The 23480-nt window shown below is 44.7% G+C and overlaps 1 protein-coding gene across 2 annotated transcripts; it reads left to right on the top strand.

Annotated features, from left to right (window-relative positions):
* The first annotated feature begins 6256 nt into the window (after window positions 1-6256).
* Window positions 6257-23216, top strand: TMEM139 (transmembrane protein 139). 2 transcript variants are annotated; one of them, XM_065585225.1, is made up of 3 exons: window positions 6257-6332; window positions 19479-19787; window positions 21520-23216. In XM_065585225.1, the coding sequence occupies exons 2-3, from the start codon at window positions 19540-19542 to the stop codon at window positions 21929-21931; spliced, it is 660 nt and encodes a 219-aa protein (XP_065441297.1). In that variant the 5' UTR covers window positions 6257-6332; window positions 19479-19539; the 3' UTR covers window positions 21932-23216. The 2 variants fall into 2 exon arrangements, with proteins under 2 accessions (XP_065441297.1, XP_065441287.1); XM_065585215.1 differs by lacking the exon at window positions 6257-6332 and adding an exon at window positions 16778-17133.
* The last annotated feature ends 264 nt before the right edge of the window (window positions 23217-23480 follow it).

Genomic DNA, 23480 nt, shown 5'->3' with positions numbered 1-23480 from the left:
AGCATTTGCTGGTCTTGTTCAGAACCAGTGTTCAACTTCAGGATGAAGAAGTGATAATGCACTTGACATTGGCCTCCAGTTTTAGTGTGTGGTATCACTTTCTATTTAAGCAAGAATGATGCCACAGCCATGTTTGTTCGCATAAATGGTGTTGTGTCTCCAACATTCTTAACAGCCTCATTAATACTGACCGGTGTTGTCCTTGGTCAGTGGAGACTCAGAGTTCAGAGGTGCTTTCACATGAGTTCACCTCCCAGGTGGGGAGGAGGGCCAAGAAGGCACCTTGCTCATTCCTCCAGCTGCTCACTGTTCGCTCTGGCCACTGTTGTTCATTGTGCCACCGTTCACTCCATCGCTCTGTTGCCCATGGCCCTGTGCAGTCACCTTCTACTGCCACCTGCCACTGTGACCTCTGCGAGTTAGTCTATTGAGGTTCCACCCAGCTCAGTGATTTCAGCTGAGCTCTCAGTAGGGGAATCTCACAGCTAGTGCAGACTGGGCCGTCTCATCCACAGAAACACTGTTCCACAGCTGGTCTAAGCACTTAGAACTGATTATCAGTGATTTCAGCTGTAGTGGTCACTTAACAAAACAAAAGACTATCTATGGAGCCTAATCAGCTCTGTCTTTAAACAGTGGAGAGGGGCAGGTCAAACAGTACTTGTGATTCAGGGAGACCATCAAGCAAAAGACCTGTCCCCACCCTCTTGATTCCCTCAATCAGCACAGGCTAAGTACAGTTCTACTGCCCTTTACTCATACAATAAGAACAACAACATTTCATTACCCTCCCCGTCCTGTCCTCCCTCCCCCCCGCGCATTCATGTGATTAAAACGACGGAGTCCAGTGGCACCTTAAAGACTAACAGATTTATTTGGGCATAAGCTTTCGTGGGTAAAAACCCACTTCTTCAGATGCATGGAGTGCCCACGAAAGCTTATGCCCAAATAAATCTGTTAGTCTTTAAGGTGCCACCGGACTCCCCTGTCGTTTTTATGGATACAGACTAACACAGCTACCCCCTGATATTATTGAAGTGATTTGTAACCCAACCCCAGCCAAAATCTATCACTTGGGCAACACAGCTCTGTTTGCTGGATACCTAGGTCGATTAGGTGTGAACGTAAATACAATCTGGTCTGAAGCCTTTCCCCCCCAGCCCCAGCTGATCACTAGCTGTCAGGGAGAGCTCATTTAGACTTTGCTTACAAATCATAATTTGAAATTATTAGGTTGGCCAACATCACCGAAATGAATGCACTGACATTGTCATAAAAACAAAAGCTGTATAAGGAAGCTAGTCTATGTTCATACTTTTCAAATCTATTATACTTTTTCAGATACACATATTTTATCATACACACTTTAAAAGCATATAAAGTGTATTAAGATTTCAATTTCAATTCAAATTTCCAAACAATCACTAAATTGGCAACACTGCATATAACTAGTTCATAAAACAGGGAGGGTGTGTATGTTGGGGAAATTCAGGGGAGTGTAGGGAAATCCCTGGTATATGAGCAGCTACTGTTCTGCCTAAATTTATACACCCATGAGAGGGAGCATCTACTTTTACTAGACTGAAAAGAACAGCTGGGCTAGGGAGCATTCAGCAATTGATAGACTGTAGTGAACTGGGCTGCTAGGACAGAGAACATCCAATAATTGCTTGATTGCAATGAACTCTGTGGATGGGAGAGGGAACAAATTCTAGACTTGATTTTAACAAATAGGGAGGAACTCGTTGAGAATTTGAAAGTAGAAGGCAGCTTGGGTGAAAGTGATCATGAAATCATAGAGTTTGCAATTCTAAGGAAGGGTAGAAGGGAGAACAGCAAAATAGAGACAATGAATTTCAGGAAGGTGGATTTTGGTAAACTCAGAGAGCTGATAGGTAAGGTCCCATGGGAATCAAGACCGAGGGGAAAAACAACTGAGGAGAGTTGGCAGTTTTTTAAAGGGACACTATTAAGGGCCCAAAAGCAAGCTATTCCGCTGGTTAGGAAAGATAGAAAATGTGGCCAAAGACCACCTTGGCTTAACCACGAGATCTTGCATGATCTAAAAAATAAAAAGGAGTCATATAAAAAATGGAAACTAGGACAGATTACAAAGGATGAATATAAGCAAACAACAAAGGAATGCAGGGGCAAGATTAGAAAGGCAAAGGCACAAAATGAGCTCAAACTAGCTACGGGAATAAAGGGAAACAAGAAGACTTTTTATCAATACATTAGAAGCAAGAGGAAGACCAAAGACAGGGTAGGCCCACTGCTCAGTGAAGAGGGAGAAACAGTAACAGGAAACTTGGAAATGGCAGAGATGCTTAATGACTTCTTTGTTTCAGTCTTCACCGAGAAGTCTGAAGGAATACCTAACATAGTGAATAAAATAAAAAAAGAACAAGTTAAAAATCACTTAGAAAAGTTAGATGCCTGCAAGTCACCAGGGCCTGATGGAATGCATCCTAGAATACTCAAGGAGCTAATAGAGGAGGTATCGGAGCCTCTAGCTATTATCTTTGGAAAATCATGGGAGACAGGAGAGATTCCAGAAGACTGGAAAAGGGCAAATATACTGCCCACCTATAAAAAGGGAAATAAAAACAACCCAGGAAACTACAGACCAGCTAGTTTAACTTCTGTGCCAAGGAAGATAATGGAGCAAGTAATTAAGGAAATCATCTGCAAACACTTGGAAGGTGGTAAGGTGATAGGAAATAGCCAGCATGGATTTGTAAAGAACAAATCGTGTCAAACCAATCTGATAGCTTTCTTTGATAGGATAACGAGTCTTGTGGATAAGGGAGAAGCTGTGGATGTGGTATACCTAGACTTTAGTAAGGCATTTCATACGGTCTTGCATGATATTCTTATCGATAAACTAGGCAAATACAATTTAGATGGGGATAGTATAAGGTGGGTGCATAACTGGCTGGATAACTGTACTCAGAGAGTTGTTATTAATGGTTCCCAATCCTGCTGGAAAGGCATAACAAGTGGGGTTCCGCAGGGGTCTGTTTTGGGACCGGCTCTGTTCAATATCTTCATTAACGACTTAGATATTGGCATAGAAAGTAAGCTTATTAAGTTTGCGGATGATACCAAACTGGGAGGGTTTGCAACTGCTTTGGAGAACAGGGTCATAATTCAAAATGATCTGGACAAATTGGAGAAATGGTCTGAGTTAAACAGGATGAAGTTTAACAAAGACAAATGCAAAGTGCTCCACTTAGGAAGAAAAAAATCAGTTTCACACATACAGAATGGGAAGAGACTGTCTAGGAAGGAGTATGGCAGAAAGGGATCTACGGGTTATAGTGGACCACAAGCTAAATATGAGTCAGTGTGATGCTGTTGCAAAAAAAGCAAACATGATTCTGGGATGTATTAACAGATGTGTTGTGAGCAAGACACGAGAAGTCATTCTTCCGCTCTACTCTGGTTAGGCCTCAGCTGGAGTATTGTGTCCAGTTCTGGGCACCGCATTTCAAGAAAGACGTGGAGAAATTGGAGAGGGTCCAGAGAAGAGCAACAAGAATGATTAAAGGTCTTGAGAACATGACCTATGAAGGAAGGCTGAAAGAATTGGGTTTGTTTAGTTTGGAAAAGAGAAGACTGATAGGGGACATGATAGCAGTTTTCAGGTATCTAAAAGGGTGTCCTAAGGAGGAGGGAGAAAACTTGTTCACCTTAGGCTCTAAGGATAGAACAAGAAGCAATGGGCTTAAACTGCAGCAAGGGAGGTCTAGGTTGGATATTAGGAAAAAGTTCCTGTCAGGGTGGTTAAACTCTGGAATAAATTGCCTAAGGAGGTTGTGGAATCTCCATCTCTGGAGATATTTAAGAGTAGGTTAGATAAATGTCTATCAGGGATGGTCTAGACAGTATTTGGTCCTGCCATGCGGGCAGGGGACTGGACTCAATGACCTCTCGAGGTCCCTTCCAGTCCTAGAATCTATGAAACATCCAACAGTTCGTAAACTGCAAGTGATGGTATGGCTGGAAAAGGGAGCATCCAATAATTTCTAGACTGCAGTGAAGGATGGAAATAGGAAGGATTAGCAATGCTATGATGACCTGTATCGTTTAGTTAGGGAACATCCAACAATTCCTTAACTGCAACTAAAACGAACTGTAATGGCTAAAGGAAGAGCAAGCTGTTTTCGTCTTTCCTAATGTGTGTCAGGGCCTAAAGAAATGTGTGGAACTGTAAACATCAGTGGACCCCTGCCAAGGTGATGGAAACTGTAGAAGTAGTAAATATCTGTACTGTGGTAGAGCTGGGTGCTGCTGAACAAACACAGAGGGAAGGCGATAGCCCAGTGAGATAGAGCCATTTCCTTATTTCTACAGTAATAATAATTAATATAAATATTTAATCTGTATATGCATTACCTTTCATTATGAAGAGCTTTACAAACCATAGAACAAACCCAATGTTAAGAGAACATTCGGGCTGCAAACAGCATTCAAAGTCAGAAAATGCCAGTGTTAAGGAAGTGCAGCTCTGCTTTGAAAAGTGATTGTAAAAATGGGAATTCATTGACTTCCTGTTTATTGGGTCTCAATTACACCCAGATCAAATGTGTTCACTCTACAGGGAGGGAGATAAAACATTTTTCTAACTGCCAAACCTGCAAACTGCCTCAAGGAACTGAGATTCAAGTTAGGTTCTTCCCAACTGTGCAAACTCTGCCCCGAGTGACCCCTCAGGAGTCCTATTTGCACAGGTGCAACTGACTGGAATATAGAAATGAATTCAGTTGATGATGCATGGGAAGGAATAGGCTTCATCTCCTTCTTTCTGAGCGGTGCTGGCTAGGCACGCAAAAAAAACAGGAATAAGAAGCAGGGAAAACTTATTGTTGTCACTAAGCCCAGCAACTCTGAATGGAGATGGTCTAGTAGGCCAGAAGGTGCTAATTTTACAGACTCACTTTTCAAGTGAAGCCAGTGTTTAAAATGTACTTTTTCCAAGAACCTTTCCTACCTTGTTGCCCTCATCAGTAATCGCTCCACATTCTCCCTTACTTGAATTGCCTGCTTCTCTGTCTTTGTCTCACCTGCCTTAGGCCTGTCTTCACTGCTAAACAAAAGGTGTGTGTTTTTTACCTCAGATAACTATCCTGAAATAAAAACAAAGGGAAGACCAAGCATTTTAGTTTTACCACCAGGTAAATTCACTAAGGTCACCCCTGTTCCTCTATTTGGGGTTGACCTCATCTAGTTTACCTCACAGTAAAACTAAAGTGGCCTGTTGTCGGAGAATAACACAGTTCACTCTTTTGTTTGGGTACAGCAAATCAGATACTTTATTCTCTTTAACAGCTGTGTAAAGGAAGAGAGTGCACTAGGACACAGGGTCTCCCCCTCCTAGGCAGGTCTCGTCACAGGTAAACAATTACAGCAAGCATTTATACTTTTTTTTTTTTTTTTTTTTTTTTTTTTTTACAGACAATAATAAGCAACAGCTGCACTTTGTTTATACATTGGTCATTCTGATATCTTGTTTTTTTCACTTATGTAGACTCTTAGGGTACGTCCCGATCTTCTGGGATCGATTTATCGTGCCTTGTCTAGACGCGATAAATCGATCCCGGAAGTGCTCGCCGTCGACACCGGTACTCCTGCTCTGCGAGAGGAGTATGCGGAGTCGACGGGGGAGCCTGCCTGCCGCGTGTGGACCCGCGGTAAGTACCTTGTAGTTCGAACTAAGGTACTTACGCAACTTCAGCTACGTGAATAACGTAGCTGAAGTTGCGTATCTTAGTTCAAACTGGGGGGTTAGTGTGGACCAGCCCTTAGTCTACATTCCATATTGTCTACACAAGGTCGCAACAACTTCTCACACAGTTCTTTCCTACTCGCCTCACACATTCCTCGCTTCTATAAATCTCGCGTTATTAGGGTTACAGTTAGCCTGACTCTTGCTAACAAACTGTCATGCATTGCAATCCCCTTCTTGTCAGTTCTTTCTCTGCTTCCACACTGTCTTCACTGTGCTTTTACCTCAGGATACCTCATATGTGTTAGTTACCCCAAAGTATAAAATGTCCCTTTTTTTAGCTTTGAAAGTAAGGCTCAGCCTGTAAACTCTCTAGGGCAGGGAATATGCCTCACTCTGCACTATATTTGTAAAGTGTACAACACTCCATAAATGATCATTATCACTAATATTATAGTGCTCTACAACTTCAAAGCACAGTTCAATCATTAACTAATTAATCAATCAGCCCACCCAGGTAGTAAATCAGCCTGTCAGCTACTGATAAAAATCCAGGAAGGCAGCACACTATGCAAGGGAGTCACTGATTTAGAGTCCCAGTGGGGTGAGTGTTTATATTTAAGTTGTTTAAGGCATTAATAAACTTTGCAAACCTGTTTGAGTTTGCTCAAGAGCAAGGGACAAACACTGTAACATTTCTTATGCAGGATCAGAGCTCAGTGGAGCTGTTTTTCTTAACCTTAGTATTGCCAAATATGGAGTGTCAATTTCTAGGGTGACCAGACAGCAAGTGTAAAAAAATCGGGACAGGGGGTGGGGAGTAATAGGAGCCTATATGAGAAAAAGACCCAAAAATCGGGACTGTCCCTATAAAATCGGGATATCTGGTCACCCTAGTCAATTTCTAGCTGATATAATGTGGCCCATATCCATTCCCCATAGCACCTCTGGGCAGGGATAGCTCAGTGGTTTGAGCATTAGCCTGCCAAACCCAGGGTTGTAAGTTCAATCCTTGAGGGGGCCACTTAGGGAGGTGGGGCAAAAAAAAAATCAGTACTTGGTCCTGCTAGTGAAGGCAGGGGGCTGTATTTGATGACCTTTCAGGGTCCCTTCCGGTTCTGAGATAGGTATATCTTCCAAAAAACTAAATAGATCTAGGCTAAATTCCAGCTCTGATAATGACATTCTGCATTCCTACCCCCCCCCCCCATCCTTTTTTTATTCCCTGCCTTAAGATGTTATTTACTGTTACTATAAATTGTTAAATACCTGTGGCATTCCACCCCAGAGGTGGCAGCATTTTAGGGGTGGGCGATTATGCTGGTACACATCATTTGTAAAACAGTTGGGGATTCTTGTAACTGTAAGGGGATATCTGTGTTATTTCTGACAGAGAAGAGACAGAACTCATATGAATGCAAAAGCTATTCTCTTTTGGGGCTGTGGGACACAGACAGACCTTATAGTTCTCTCTGGCTCACAGGGTGACAAGGCAGCCTGGGCTGCCTAGTGTCACAATAGTTGGGCCTGGTCTGCACCTAAAACTTAAAGAGACAAGGTGGGTAAGGTAATATCTTTTATTGGACAACTTCTGTTGGTGAGAGAGGCAAGCTTTTGAGCTTACACAGAGCTGTTCTGCACAGAACTCAAGAGCTCTGCATAAGCTCGAATGCTTGTCTTCCTCACCAACAGAAGTTGGTCCAATAAAAGATATTACCTCCCCCACCTTGTCTATATACTATCCTAGGATCAACATTGCTATAACAACACTGGGGGGAGGGATAGCTCAGTAGTTTGAGCATTGGCCTACTAAACGCAGGGTTGTGAGCTCAATCCTTGAGGGGACCAGGTAGGGATCTGGGGCAAAAATCTGCTTGGGGATTAGTCCTCCTTTGAGCAGGGGGTTGGATGAGGTGACCTCCTGAGGTCCTTTCCAACTCTGATATTCTATATACCTAATTTAGAGAGCCCTAGCTACATCACTCAGGGCTGTAAAATACTTCATGCCCTAGTATGACATAACTATGCTGACCTAACTCCCACTGTAGGTGGGACACAACTTGGTTGACAGAAGAATTCTCCACTGTTCCACCTATGGCCTCTTGAAGGGGGTGGATTTACCACTGCAGCAGGAAAAAACCCTTTCATAACTATAGTAAGTGTCAAGGCTACAGCTGTGCCACTTTAGCACTTGTTGTGTAGATATACCATGTGTCTCCCTTATCTGCTTTCTCCCCTCCTCGGTTAACTTTTCTTGTTCTTCCCATAGCACTCCATTCTTCCTTCCTTTTGTACCACCTTCTAGCAAGGGGTCCCCTCCAGCTCTCCTGACACTGGTTCCCTGCAGTCCTCCTCCATCCTCTTCTCCTACCCTGGTTTCCCCTCTATTCGCAGCACCACACCAGTAGCTCCAGCATCAGAAGCCAAGGCAACAGCAGCATTCCACCCAGGAGTAAACACAGGCCCCAGAAGTTGGGTGCCATTGTTTCACTAGGTGAGAAAGACCACTAGGTGTTGATAGTCGGTGTCCCTAGACAGGGGTGAGGGAAGACACTGACATGTTGGATGTGGCCTGTGCACTTCATACAGCACCCAGCCAGTCTGCATATACCATATGGTACACTTAGAAGCACACCATTGTTCTGTTCAGAAAACCTGGCTCATAATCTATTGTAACCCATGTTCTTTTAAACTGGGAACTCTACACTATTATGTTTAGTGCCTGAAGTGCCACAGACAGCTAAAAAATAATAAAAGGTAAAACAAAGAGTTTGTCTGGGTTGCAGAGATGTTAGATCTGAATCCTGTATACCCGCTCAAGGGATTATTTTCCCACCAGTTCCTTTTCATTTTGGGATTCTGGCACAAATGTATTCGGGAAAAGTCCTGTAGAATTTAACAGAAAATGGGACACTTTATGGGTTTTCTAAACAGTCCTATAGAACTTAAATATTATTGTTCTTGCTCTAGAATTCTCATGGAGTGGTCATAAGAGCCTATGAAAGGATCTTATTCTCTTTTAAATCATGTTGGATTTTAGAGTAGTGTCTGTAGAAGCTCACTGGTTTTATCCATATTCAATTCTACTTGACTTTTCCCGGAGGGGATGCCCCTCTCCAGTGTGCTCATGTTTGGCTCTACATTAAAATCTATATCTGTACATATCCCCTTCATCCCATGGTGCCACTGGGCTCTGATGAGTCATTACTAGGCCCAACAGTGTTGCCAGCACTCATGATTTTATCACAAGTCTTGTGATATTTTGTTTGTTTCTCTCTGAGAGCCCTGTTCCTGGAGCCCAGGGTTACAGGAGACTCTCAGCTTTCATTAAAAGAAAAAAGGTTTCTAGATTTCTTTGTTGTAGAGAAAAGCTTGAAAATGTGACTTGAATGCATCCTAGAGGCTAGGAAAGCAGAATGCAAAGAAAAAGAACTCAACACTCATTATTTTTGTAAAATCTCACAATTTGGGGACTGTTTTCATGAACTTGGGGCCTAACTCGTGAATTTTGAATGCTTGGGGTGGATAAGTGCTGAGGATTCCTGGAAATCTTTTGTCTTGGTTAATTAGTTCCTTTTCAAGACCTGCAATCCTGGAGCAACTCCTCACCTCAAATGCAACTCTGCATGTGCAGGCTTGAGGAATTCTGTTAGGAATGCAATGCTTCCATTTGTCTGAGCAATCTCTCTCTTTCTGCATATCCCCAAAACTGGCGAGGCTCCAGCAGCAGCGCAGGTGTCCTTTGCAACACTAGAGCCCCTCCCAGTGTGCTTTAACCCTTATATAGTAGGAACATAGAGGATAGCTCTGTTTCCATGGCCTGACTTTGACCCTGCCAAAAAGGGGCCAGGCACCACCCAGAGAGGCGAGCATGGGTGCCAGGTTTACATAATTTTTGGTGGTGCCCAGAATGGGTCCAAGCAGAGCCATCCCTTCCATAGGATGCACTTTGGGGGGCCCTGCGCTTCAGGGGGACACAGGGTCCAGGGCAGCCGGGGGGAGCTAGCAGGGGGCCTGGCACTGGCAGCAGCAAATGACCCAGCCTCAGCCCACCCTGCTCCACTCCACCAGCTCCCAGCATCGCTCAGGGGAGGGGGCAGAAGCCAGAAAGAAGCAGGGTGGGGGCTTGGGCGAAAGGGTGGAATGGGGGCGGTGAGGGGGTGGGAAGAGGTGGGGTGGGATGGAACGGAGTGGGGTGGGCTGGGACTGGGTCACTCGCTGCTGCCATCACCAGGCCCTCCACTAGCCCCCCAGGCTGCCCTGGACCCCATGTCTCCCTGAAGCACGGGGCCCCACAAAGCGTGGGGCCCGGGATGGTTGTCCTGGTCCATCCTATGGACAGGATGGCTCTGAAAATATAAGCCCAAACATTGGTGGACCTGGGCCTGAATATGGGGGAACACGGGCACCACAGGCCCATATAACTCGCTGCCTAAGGAGGTGAGAGGTTTTTATGGTGTGTATACCTAGCCCACAGGTACTGGAGTGAGTCAGAGGACAGGAAGGAGTTTGCCTGCTACTAGGAGAAAAGTGAATAGTCACCCTCTGACAGGCTACAGCTCAAGCACAACTGACATTCCACATGCTTCTCTAAAGTGCTGAGGAGGAGTAGCATAATTTAGTTGGGACTCTGCTACCCCACCCCATTCACTCAGGATAGCCTAGAGGGAGGAGTACCATGTCTGCCACCTCATCTGCTGCCACATGACTTCTGGATCATAAACTGATAAGGAAAAGCAAAGTCACCTTCCCTCAGGCCGACTTGGCAGGACCTATGAGAAAGGAGTAGAAAAGGGGTGGGAAGCAGCAGATGCAAAGGCACTGTGTTCCCGGAGCAGAGAATGCCCAGGAGTTCAGCAGAACAGAGAGAAGGGATCCAGGCCCTCTGGACATGCATGGGTCCCAAAGGTGGTTGCTCTGGCTTTCTGTAATTTCTTTCTACATACCATCAGTGACATTAACCCTTCTAATTATATAGGGATTAATGGTATCATGGAATCTATGACATGCCAGCAGCATCTCCCTAGGGAGCAGAGCAAGTTCCTCCAGACTATTTTGATAAGAGAGCTTGCTGCAAAGAGCAGGTTAATTAATAGCAATCTGGACAAGAGGCAGGGGAAAATTAGAGGGTGAGAGGAAATAGAGAAGAGGTGAATAACTACCCAGAGACTGAAAGAATTACATAAAGACAGACAGATACTGTGAGAAAGAGAGAGAGAAGTGATAGTCTTGTCTACACTAAAGAAATGTGTGATCACCTGAGCTTGCCTCTACCACACTTGGTGACCATACACTGAAAGGGTTCCAACAGTTGACATGTGTATTAATTAGAATTGATTCCAACAAGGCTAGCCATCATGTTAGTCTGTGTTGTGCCAGTTTTAGTGTGGACAAAAATTGCAGACAGAATAGCATGTGGGGAAAAACACTGCGCCACACTGCACCTCTCATTGCTGAGGTGGTCTGCCTGCTCTTTTTGCTGCACTCCACTGTACACAGACCTGCCTGGCTGGATGCCACTTACCTGTACAAACAGCTCTGCACACACCATGGAAGTCAGCTGGAACATTTGTCCACAATGTGCAATTTCTTCTGCCAGAATAGCACTTCCACCATGATCAACTTTGTTTGTCATGCTCTTGATTGCCATTACCGCATGTAATGTAAGGTCAGACGAGACCTTTTTGTGAACAGGCTGCCAGCTGGCCCGCTGACATTTGGGCCCTGAGAAGAGGAGGAGATCCAGACTCAACTGAGCCTTGTAACTAGCAATATCCTGGCCAAGCTCAGTATAACCAGAACCAGCAAGCCATGCTGTGAGAACAGTAAAGTCCTTAAAGTACAATATAGCAAGGCCAAGAATAATCAGTCAAGCTCTGCATAGGAATTCTGCCCATTTTATGATTAACTTAAACAGTCCATCAGGACTCTCTTTTCACCCAGACGGAGATGCTTAGACAGCCCCAAAGTGCCTTGAGATGTAGCCATGGGGTGGGCCAGGAGCAGGGGAAAGAAAACACCCCCCACACTTCCAATTAGGAAAACTGGGGACCAAGGAGCCACATCAGAAGATACCTAGTATGTTGCCAGGATTACAGGAGTTCTGAGTGGGAGGGGAAGGGGAGATCGCAAGAGTGTATAGTGCAGCCAAGCCAATTTATCACAAAGAGGAGGAATCTGGGGATGATGGACCCTCTGCAGCAGATATGTAGCTTTTTATTGTAAAGCATATCAATGGGGCCTGAGTTTGCTGACTGGGGTGTGTGTGTGTGTGCGCGTGCGAGGTGGAGATTTCCAGATTCCACGAACACTGCCATTAGTGTCCATGAAAGGTTAGATACAGCTTCACATGCGAGTAGAGGTGTCCATGTCTCCCCCTACACATAACATCCCCTTCCTTCATGGTCACTGTATTAACCACCTGCAAAGCCTTTTCTTTCCCACCCATCCTGTCCCCCTTTAAATCCCCAGGTCTTGGAATTTCCATGGACTTCTCAATTTGGCTGTATGGTAGACTGTTCCCAGTCATGGTGATGTGGCCAGCTCAGTCCACAGCAGCTGGCTGAGCCATGCCACATGGAGAGATTCTAAAGAGCAGACAAGGAGGAAAAATGCCAAAAGTAACACCAAATCATCATGTAAAGAGGCAAAAAATAGGAGCATTTTATTACAAGAAATTATGTGTTGGCTATTATGGTCAAAATATTTACACTGGTTTGTATTTCTGAGTCCATATGCCAGCCATCAGCAGCAACAGAAACAAATGCTCACTGTGTATTTACAATTGCATTACAACCTGTCTTCCTCGTGAATGCATGACAATCAGTCCTAAGCAGATTCAGTCCAGCTATTTATGTAATTCCATTAATACTCTATATAGCAGATATTGATTAAACAGATGTGCAAGTAACACAGGCCATGACCACAGAGATAAAAACAACAATCCAGCAGAGATATCTATTAATTCTAGCCTTTATTTTACCCTGATCTCAGGGGTGAAAGTAACTTAAAGGACTTACTGGTACGCCAGAGTCCTGAGCGGAGGTGTGGCCTCAACCGGAAGAGGCGGGGCCTTTCAAGAGTTAAAGGCCCTGGGGCTCCGGCTGTGGCTAGGAGCCCCATGGCCTTTAAATCACCCCGGAGCTACCAGCTGCAGAGGCGGCTGGGAGCCCCAGGGCTCCGGCCGCTGCGGGGATCCTCGGGCCCTTTAAATCCCCGCCCGAGCCTGGCTGCCGGAGCTCCGGCGGCGCTTTAAAGGGCCTGGGGCTCCCCGCAGGAGCCGGAACTCTGGGCCCTTTAAATTCCCGCCTGAGCCCGGCTGCTGGACCTCCAGCGGCGCTCTAAAGTGCCTGGGGCTCCCTGCAGCGGCTGGAGCCCTGGGCCCTTTAAATCACTGCCGTGGAAGCCAGTCCAGTCTGACACGGCGTACTGGCTCTTGCCAGTATGCCATACTGGACCGTACCGGCTTACTTTCATCTCTGCCTGATCTTTAATGCCAATATCAAGAAATCTTTCATAAAACAAGTCAGCCAATCTCGCTACTACATTTTTAGGCATGGCAAATTGTTCTCCATTTATCCCAAAATCTAATAAAGCCTCTCCTCCAATAACTAATGCCTATGTACCCAGCTTTTTAACTCTGACAACTCCCTTCTTTCATTTGCTGAGATTCCTAACAGATATTTTCTAAGGTCCTGTTTGCTTCTAGTAAGCAACCCCTTGTGGCCCCATTTGCAATGACCACCACATGCATCCCAGTCTCTTGCTTTTTCCCTTGCCTACCTATTCTGCTATTGAATAAGCTCCCTCACCACATCTTTTTTTAAATTAAGGATTCTAATTGTATGTCCTCCCCATTTTCAGCTCTTGAAGGAGCTAGCCTCCAAAGAATGAACAAAAGCGTTACTTTTATCTCATGTTTTGGTGTATCAAGGACTGTATGAGTAATTGCTCTGGTTATAACGCTGCTGTTTCCCAGTACAGTGTCTATCCCAGATGGTGGGCCTTCTGGTAGGACCAGGCAGGCTGTTTCCTTGATCATGGCAGTCTAATCATTTTGAGGGTCTTCTCATGGAACTGCACGTGGACATGAATAGGAACTCAGAGCAAACATACTCCTTGAGGAGCATAGGTGATGGCCACCATCTTGGCCAGCACCCTGGGGACTGAACTGGGGATCTCCAGAGGTAACAATAGTGAGTCTGTATAGCTTGCGTTAAAGAGCCAGACTCTCAAACTGAGTGCTGTAACAGATTCACCTCTCCTGTTGATTGGGCTTAGAGTAGGACACAAACCACACACTGACCTATGAGTTACACATAGGATGAGGTTCACCTTGGAAAAGCATGAAACACTGTTAGAAAGACAGGAACAATATCAGTAAGAGGACAAAGAATGAATGCAGGAATATCTAATGACCAAGAGGGAGAAACCTAGGAAGCACAGAGAATTCCCATGGAGCAGCATAATGACTATTTAAAAAATAGTTAACAAGAGCATTAACACAGCAACTGGCCCTTGCATCAACTCTTTGTACCCAAAACCATGCTCTCAATAATCTAGATAATTCGTCATATTAGCCTGCCCTTTATTTTCCTGCTCCCTCCCAAACTTTCCCCAGGCATTCACCTTCATCACCAGAAAAAAGGGAAGAAGAAATATTTATTCTACTTTTAATTCTTTTTGGAACAAATGGCTAGCCAAAATTCAGGGTTGAGTGGGTTATTAGAAGGAGAAATTAAAGTTGGATTCAGGTATTTCTTTGATGCAATCCATTTTCTTTACAAAGAATGTAAAGCTGCCGTTTCCCTGAACACAGCAGGAATCAATGTATTTGCTCACTGCACCAAGCCCCACGTTAGCCAGCACTTAGCTCAAATGCTCACTCTCTCTATACTTTTGCTCAGGACCACATTCCAAGTGTTTGTTCTGGCTGTATCTTTGGCTTTCTGATGCTTCTCTGGTGTTTCTCTTTTTCTGCTTCTCTCTCATACACAGCCACATCGCTCCAAGCCAATCAATCCCCTGCTCCGGAGTTTATTAGATCACAGAGGAACCCCACTGGGCTGTATAGTTCAGCTTCTACTCCAGCCTTGCATGTGGCTTTGTTTTGGGTGGAGGTCCCTATTATTTCAGCTATCTGGTTCCATAAAGAAACTTAATTGTTTCTTACATTTGTCAGGAATGAGGAGTTATTCTTACATCCACCAGTTTCAAAGAGGTTTAACCCAATCTATAACAATAACATTGCCGTTGTCCAAAGGATTTTTATGGTGTCTACAGCCAGCCTGCTAGAGTGTTAAAGTATATAACAAAGCATGTTTTTAACGAAAGTGTCCGTGTACTTTGCACATCAAAATGCACAATGCAGAAAGCAGATATGATAATGACAACCTTAATTGCTGAACAGTCACCGCAGGTCCAGAGCCATTTCCAGCTCATATTCAGTCTCTGAAAAACACAATCCTGGACCTGCTTGGTGTATAGATGAAGAATCATCTCCCCAGGTTTGAGTAGTCAAGACAAGACTTCACAAGCCATGGCACTAGTGAGTATGCAGGGCCACTAATGTCACTGTTGTTCAGTGGGAAGAGAGTTCAACATCATCCACTATTGAAAAGTCCAGAATTTTTGGAAATCCGGATATCATCCATTTTGCCTGGTTGCCCTATGTACATATCCATGAACCTCCTGGCACTGGTACCAAAGGAGTTATAGGACTTTGGGGAGCTTCACAGGGAATTCTGGGACTCTGACCTCTTCTCTCATAATTTCCAACTTCCTGAGAATTCCAGAAGACTTTTCAAAATCTCCTAGAAACCACTACTTCTGGGAGCTGTGCCAGGAATTGTGGGATAAGCGCTCAAAGAAATATTACTGCAATGCTGTACAAGAGCACTTGTGTACATGGGGGGAGTGGCAAAATTCCAGTGGTCCATCAGTGAGGGTGCAATGCCCTGTTGGTGCTTAGCAATGGTTCACATCTCTAGTGAAGGCACAGCAGGGGAGACAGAGTCACCTTCAAGTCTTGTCTACAGTGCACATATTCCACTGTGCTGACGTAGTTTCTGAAACAATGCTCAAATTTGTTTATCCTTGCCTATACTGCAGCTAAACTGATTTCAACACTGCACCTGTCCTTGACAATCATTGTCAATAATGCATCATTTGTGTTGTAAACAAGCCCTAGACATCATGCTCCACCAAGATTTTACTGTAGATGGAAACCTTGCAAAAAGAGTGCTAGAAACCAGAGCCTGATTGTCCCTTCTTTACAGTAATGTAAATCCATTTACTTCAATGGAGTTCTCCTACAGGTGTAAGTCAGGACAATCAGGCCTCAGTCCACAAAAACTAAATGAGCTGAAAGTTGTTTGGCTCCATCTATGCTAGCAGCCAAAATGTTTTTTTCAGCTCTAGTTGAAGGAAGTGCAAGGGGCAAACTATTGTTAACAATCATTGTTAGCAATAGGACTGCTTCCTAGTTCAGACAGACCCTTGCAACTGCCAGTTTTTGGAGGCCATTCATGTGGAAAATCCATGTTTGAGAGTTTACGATACTTTTTACCAAGGCTTCAAATGATCACTAGATTTGGGGAAGATTTCAATGCAGGCCTCCCACATATCTGTGCTCCTGATCTCCAGATGTGTCCATGATAGCAGGATCTCCACTTCAGCCCTCTGGGAGTTAATAACCTGATTGTCTGCTTCTCCTCTTTTGTCCTTAAAGTCCAAAAGGGCATAAACTAGTATGTGAGACCCAGCAACCAATGCGGGTACATACCTTACATTTTCATAGAGCTCATAAAAGTTTTACGTATGGGCCATGGTGCTTCTGGGCTGGACCTGGACAGGGATCAGGGGCCTTTCTGCAGGGCAGGGAGAGAGAGAATAAAATTCTCACTGAGAAAGGAGAGAACGTTTATTAGTAGAGGGAGGTGGGCCAGAAACACAGACACAAGCACACCCACACGACACACCCCGCCCTTTCCCCCAGCTAGCTTCCTGCTCTGCTAGGACAGAACAGCAAGGGAAAGAAGGGGGAGGAGAAGAGAGGAGCGAGAAGGAGCACAGAAGAGAGGAGGGAAAAAGGAGAAAATAGACGACCACACAGAAGTGAAACTTTGGAGTCAGTGCTTGGAAAAAGGAGGCCAGGCTACTGTAACAAGGTCTCCCTGTGGTCTGCTACCTTCCCATATTCACTGCTCACCAGGATATAAAGAGCTCTCTTGAGAGTGTGAAAGGAGTCAAGGGAAGAGAAGGAAGAGCTTTTGGTAGTGTCTCTTCCTCAGGTCAGGGAAAGGAAGGCAAGAAATAGATTCTAAAGAGGCTTACAGATAGTTCCTTGGGATGAAGAGAGAAGGCAAGAGGACATGGCTGGTACTGGCTCCAGAAGGCTTTTTCTGGTGAGTGCATGCTGAAAGTGATGACACAAAGGCTGCTGCAAGGGACTGTCTTGATGGAGGCAGCTGGAGAATGTGTGTCTGTGTGACTGCTGCGTGTATCAACGTGTATGAATGTGCATATGTGCTTGCAGGAGTGCAGATGTGCATAGGTATAACTGTACGCATACCACGCTGTGTATTTGTCTATGGGGGGAGGGAGGTGTGTAAAACAGAGTGAGAGACTGCACACGTAAGTAGGTTCACAGGATTAGCCCCACTGGAACAGTGCATACACTAGGTGCTTCAGAGAAAGGCAAATGTTATGAGGATATTCCCTGATGTCTTGAAACATAAGATTTGATTAGCCCTAGTCTGGTTTGTATAATTACAACTATTAATGCTCATTAATATCATCCATCTCTTTTTTTTAAATCTAGCCATGGCATTTGACACAAAGTGTGTATGAACATTTGTTTATGAGTGTGCCTATCTAAGTGAGAATACTTGAGAGTGTGCTTGGAGTAGATGTGTTTGTCTGCCTATATTATGGTGTGTCTATGGTATGTCTGGGTACATGCATGAACGTGTCCATGTGTGTGCCTGTTTGTGAATGTGTACATGCCTGTGTGGGTGTACTCACCTGCATGTGAATACATGTATATGCAAGTGTATGCCTATGAGTGTATGTATGCAACTGTGTTTTTATCTGTGGTTTGTATGTGTGTGTGTTCGAAGGTGTGTGAATCTGTATAATCTATGTGAATGCAAGAGTAAGCATTAAATAAAGAGAAATCTGATTTTGATTACAAAACCAAAAAAACATCCTGTGATAGGTTCAGGCAAATGGCCAGCGTTGGGGTCTGTATGCCTATCACTTCTCTCCCTCTCTGTGTCACTATTTCTGTCTTTTTCCTATTCCCAGACGAGGGCCAGGGAGAAAGGGACAGAGATTTCCTAGGTATGCAGCATTCAGTCTCAGGCTCTGCACTAGCAACATGGGAGGCAAGGGCCCTCTCTCTGTAGAATGTTCCTGGAACTCTCCAGTGTTTGCTAATTAAGTCTGCGGTGATCTTAGAGGGGGAGAGTGGCCTTAGACCAGGACATCCTGGCAGGGGAGTGCTGCAGAAGCAGTGTTCAATACAGCATTGACTTCACATAAGGAGAGCGTTCCCTAGCCTGGGATGAGCTTGTGGCTGGCCTATGGGAACAATGTTCACTAACAGCATAAAGCAAGGAGAGGGCTCCTTCAGGTGTTTCCCTAGGATTGGCCAATTGTTAAAGTAGACTTGTGCTAGTGTCAGACGATAGAGGGCATCCTTGCACTGTAATTTCGCTGTGCTGTAAATATTGACCCTGAGGTTTGCCTGCTCTATTCTCATGAGTTTTCCCACTAAGTGGGGGAAAGGAGGGGACAAGTCCTTACTTCTGGTCTTTGCCTCAGCACCAAACAGAGGTCCCTGGTATTCGTGACATACAGGCTACAACAGAGTGATAATCACTGTCTCCTGCAGCAAAGAAAAGATGACCCAGGAGTCAACTGGGGGGCGTGGGGAGAACTGGGGTACTTGGAACATGGAGGTGGGCAGGAGCCATCCAACAGGAAGGAATTTGGAGGGGTCACAGTGTATTTAAAATAAATACCAAGATTTGTGCTGAGTTTTGCCTATGTGCTGGAATCAAAGTGGAGTCTGGTCACAGCCATGGGGTATGTGTAGAGCCCTGAAAATCTGCGGATATCCACTTTATATCTGCAGATATCCGCATCTGTGGATGTGGATATCCACAGACCATTTTTTGCAGATTACTGATCAGATGTGGATACAAATTATGTAGTCACACAGGGCTCTAGGTATATGGCTGCATATTGCACATTATCTGACAACAGATGCTTATGCTCAGGCAGCTCATATGCCTGTGTTCAAGGATTCAAGTGTGTACTTGAATGTGGAATGCCACATTCCATTATCTTTTGTTACTTTGTTGTGTTTGCATGTCCATTTGTTGTATATATGCCCTCATAGGAGAGTATTTGCATGTGTACATTTGTCCACACTAATTTCCTCATATTTGTGCATGTGTATGTTGCCCTCTAGGCATGTTTGCACATGTGTCTCCTACATTTGGTGTATATTTGGATAAGCATGTCCTCATGGTGATGTGTATTGATGTTGGCTTGTATTGATGTTGGCATGTATTGATATATGTGTCCCTGTGTTGTGCATGTTCTTGTGGTGGCATGTATTTGTGTGTGTGCTCTCATGTTGGTGTGTCCTTGTCTTGGCATGTATTTGCACAGGCATGCACCCATGTTGACATGTTTTGTGGTCTCATGTTTCATGTTCAAAACCCCTCCATATCTTCCACAGATCTCTGTTTCCCCAGCTGCCCAGCCTTCTCCCATTGCCTGCCATCACCATCCATATCACCATGTGGGTAGAGTCACATTGGAGAGGCATCCGCCAAGCTTTGTTGTTTGTCTTCACCGCCACACTTCTCATTGGGGTCACCATGCTGGCTATCTCCTCTAACATCAACCCAGTGGGATTCTTCTTCCTGGGGGTGGGAGGCGTGTGCCTGATTGGCTACCTGCTGAGTATGTTTGTGGAATGCTTCCTAAAGCATCGGCACCCACAGGATACAAATCAGGCAGCCACAAGGAGACAGAGCCAGGCAGGGTAAGCAACTATATCTATTACTTCCCTTTATTTACCCCTTCCTTCAGCCACAACCATTTTAATCTTTCCCTTTCATCATCCTTCTGCTACCCTTCTCCCAAGAGGCAAAACTCAAAGTCCATTCCAGGAGGCACAGTAATCTCTTCTCCTCCCATATGGAGGTTCCCGAAGTCACAGAATTTTAGAAATGTAGGGTTGGAAGGGTCCTCTAGAGCAATTCTCAATTTTTTTTGATACCAGGTACTGGTTTGCTGCCTTCCTAAACTGTGTCAGGGAGATCTCAGGGACTGGCGCTGGTCCATGGACCAGTTGTTGAGAAACACTGCTTTAGAGGTCATCTGGTCCATCCTCCTGTGTTAATACAGGGCTAAGTATACTGTACAACACAGAAATCACATTCATGGTATTCCCTTCACTGACTCAGAGCCCATTTCAGAGGCCACATAGATCCAGCTCAGTTTTCTCTGCCCCTGAGTAATCACATCTTACCCCAATCTTCCCTGCAACTCTTTCCTGAATGCTAGCATCACTAATGAGCCAGAACAGAACTATTGTCTTGCAACAAAATGAGCCATACAAGGAAGAAGATAGAAATAGCTGGGGAAATGCTATGGTGAATCTCAGCTGGGTTTGTGCTGCTCTCTTCTCCAAACCTCATCTCCAGGGCAATTATTCCCTAGAAAAGTGGTCTCTAATTTTTGGTGCCTCTGTGTTTTGACTGTCCAACTTGAGACACATAGGGACTGAATTTGAGAGGCGTTGAACACCCACAACTTCTATTGGCTTCAATTACAGTTGTAGGTGCTCAGCACTTACATAAATTAGACCCAAATTGTCTATAATTAGGCACCTTAAAATAGAGACCACACTGGGCCTTAACTTCTCTGTATCTCAGTTTCCCTATCTGTAAAACAGAGATAATAAGAAGTTATCCATCTTGGCAAAATGCTTTCAGATCCTCAGATGCTGTATAAGAGGAAAAGATTATTTATTATTATAAAGGCAACATTAAAGACTGATTTTAAAAAAATTCAGATATTGTTCATTGCTGCTGGGTATTCTGGAGGCAAATAGCTCATGAGAGTTAAAGATTAAATATTATTAGGAAGAACTGCATCTACAATGTTGTTACCTAGGATAAAAATGACAAGGGTTGTCAGTTCTCCTGACAAATACCCCTATTAACTCAACGTGGAATAGAAAGTCCCTTTTATTATTTAAACTAAAATACAGCATTTCTTATTTTCCTCCCTCTTTGTCTTCAAAAACCCCACCATTGCCAGTCTGATATAGTACAATAGAGCTAAAAGGTGCAGTGTTTTTTTCTCCCAAAATAAACCCTATTAATTGATTTAAATGTTGGTAAATCTGCTATGTCTGCTAAGCTGAGCACCAGTTGGTGGGTCAGGAGGACACCAGACTAGATAGACAGGTGGTATGAGCCATTGTGGCAAGTGTTGAACTACCAGACTAAATGAACCATTGTTTGGATCCTGCACAACAGGAGGTGTGATATTGAATTATATGGACCAGTGTTCTAATTTAGAGTGGCAGGACATGGCATACAGGACCATATGGACGAATGATCTGAGCACTGCTGACCTGTTCTATTGTCTGTTGCATGGCCCTCATTCTGGAGGACTCAGATCCCCTCCCTCATGGGTTTATCTCTGTGTAGAGTATAAACATCACGATGACCTATTTAGTCAATATCCCTATCTTTTGTGTGTAGGGTGAATGCTGCCTACGAAGCACCAGCCTATGAGGAGGTGGTGACAATGACACCAGCCCCAACAGTCTGGACGATCACCTCCAATTCAGGCACAGTGCCCTCAACAGTGGGGGAGCCCCCACCATACAGTGTGGTCATTGAGCCGCCCCGTATGGCAGAAATTGGGGCAGAGACCTTCAGCGTCTCAGTGGCATCAGGCATCAGGCGCGCCTCTGAGGCAGATGCAGGCTCCAGGCTGCACCTTAGGTTGGTGCTGCCCCCCAGGATGCAGCGCTTTGTCTCAGATATCCATGACGTCAAAGGTGCTAAAGAGAGGCTGGAGCGGCTGGAGCCACTCACTCCACCACCTGCTTATGAGAGTCCCACTGATGATGATGTCTTTGCAGAAGCTTTCCAACCCTCAAGACAATGATTAAATAGACAGTCTGCTTATTATGGATGAGGCACAAAACCCATCTAGTGCCACCACAAACTGGAGAAAGGAGCTCAGTGCTGCGGGCCATGTCATGGGAGCCACCAAGGGGTCCACAATAGAGGATGTGGGGCAAAGATAGAACACTGAGCCCAGGGCTGTAGTCTGGAAGTGTGAAGAGGACAGTGCACAAAAGACCCCTGCTCCTACACACAGTACACTCTACCTCTCCACCCACACTGCTCATTCTCTCCTTACACCCCTACATACACTACTCACTACCCGCTCCAACACCACCTGCTATTTCCTACACATATACACACACTATCCATTACCTCCCTACATGGACAAACTACCTACTATCCCCTTCATGAACACACACGGACTCGCTCTCTCATACACACACTCACATTATCTGCTACGCCCTGCACAAACAAACACTCTTAATACTTCCAACACACATATGGACTATGTACTTCTCCCTGTCCACATGAATGTCCACCCACTTACCTATTATCCTCACACACATTTGCCAGTGTCCTGAATCATTCCTTAGATTTCATGCCGTCTTGGCATCTTCCTCAGAAACGAAGTTTTGGGTTTTTCCAGAAACAATACAATAACTGATGGGCTATGAGTTAGAAACTATCCCTTAAAGTGGGTTGTTCAGAAACAGGACAGTCTTAGATGAGAAATAGAAATGAGTGACTACTCACCAGCAGGTACCAAAGACATTCACAACTTGTTAGAGACAGCCCTACATTTTATAGGGTCCTACATTACTTAACAAGTGTGAGGCCCCATCCAACTCCTTCTGCATGCCCACAAAGTCCCTGTCTGTCTGCATCCCCTTCTGAAAAGCTATTTATGGGGCCCCACAGATTTTTTTTGCCTTCTCTCCATGGAGCCAAAAGGTGGAGAAGAAACAACTGTCTTAGAGGAAGCCGGGAGAAGGAATGAAGGGAGTTAACTGTCTGCCATGAACTGCTGGGACCAGAATCAGATGGGTCTGTGCACGTGGAACGGATTGCAAAAAGTATATTGGAGCCACTGAAGGCCAGAGCCCAGTGCAGCTGCATCAGTTGCAGGAGCCCAAGTTGCCCTGCATCCTTGGAGAATAACCAAAATCTAGGTTCCAGCTTACTACAGTTTTGCATTTATATATTTTTTTAAACTTTTATTTTTTAGTGCTGTTGATTTATGGTTTTTTAAAAATACAATTAAGTGTGTTTCAGCCAAAGCTTCACTTCCCAGTGACTTCTTATTAAATATTATTGGTATTACAGTAATGGCTACATGTTCCAACCAAGATCAGAACCTCATTGTGCTAGGCACTGATAAACAGATAGTAAAGGACAGTTGCTGTCCCAAACAGCTTACAAGACACTGGATGGGAAGAAAAAAAAGTGTGACACACCTTATATGGCAATCTTTTAGCCTTGAAATGTATTAATTCTATTTCCCATAGAGGCACTATTGCCGAGAGAGAGAGGTGTAGTACTCTTCATACTTAAAACAGCAGCAAGTCTATCTTACCACTTCTTGAACC

Source organism: Chrysemys picta, chromosome 1, assembly GCF_011386835.1.
Source record: "Chrysemys picta bellii isolate R12L10 chromosome 1, ASM1138683v2, whole genome shotgun sequence".
NCBI lineage: Eukaryota > Metazoa > Chordata > Testudines > Emydidae > Chrysemys > Chrysemys picta.
This window is presented reverse-complemented; position numbering and strand designations above follow the sequence as displayed.

What these genes read in the sequence shown, in the direction of transcription:
- TMEM139 (XM_065585225.1), top strand. Translation starts at nt 19,540, where the DNA reads ATGTGGGTAGAGTCACATTGGAGAGGCATCCGCCAAGCTTTGTTGTTT. An exon ending in AGGAGACAGAGCCAGGCAGG is followed by an intron (nt 19,788 to 21,519) that starts GTAAGCAACTAT and finishes TTTTGTGTGTAG; the next exon opens with GGTGAATGCTGCCTACGAAG.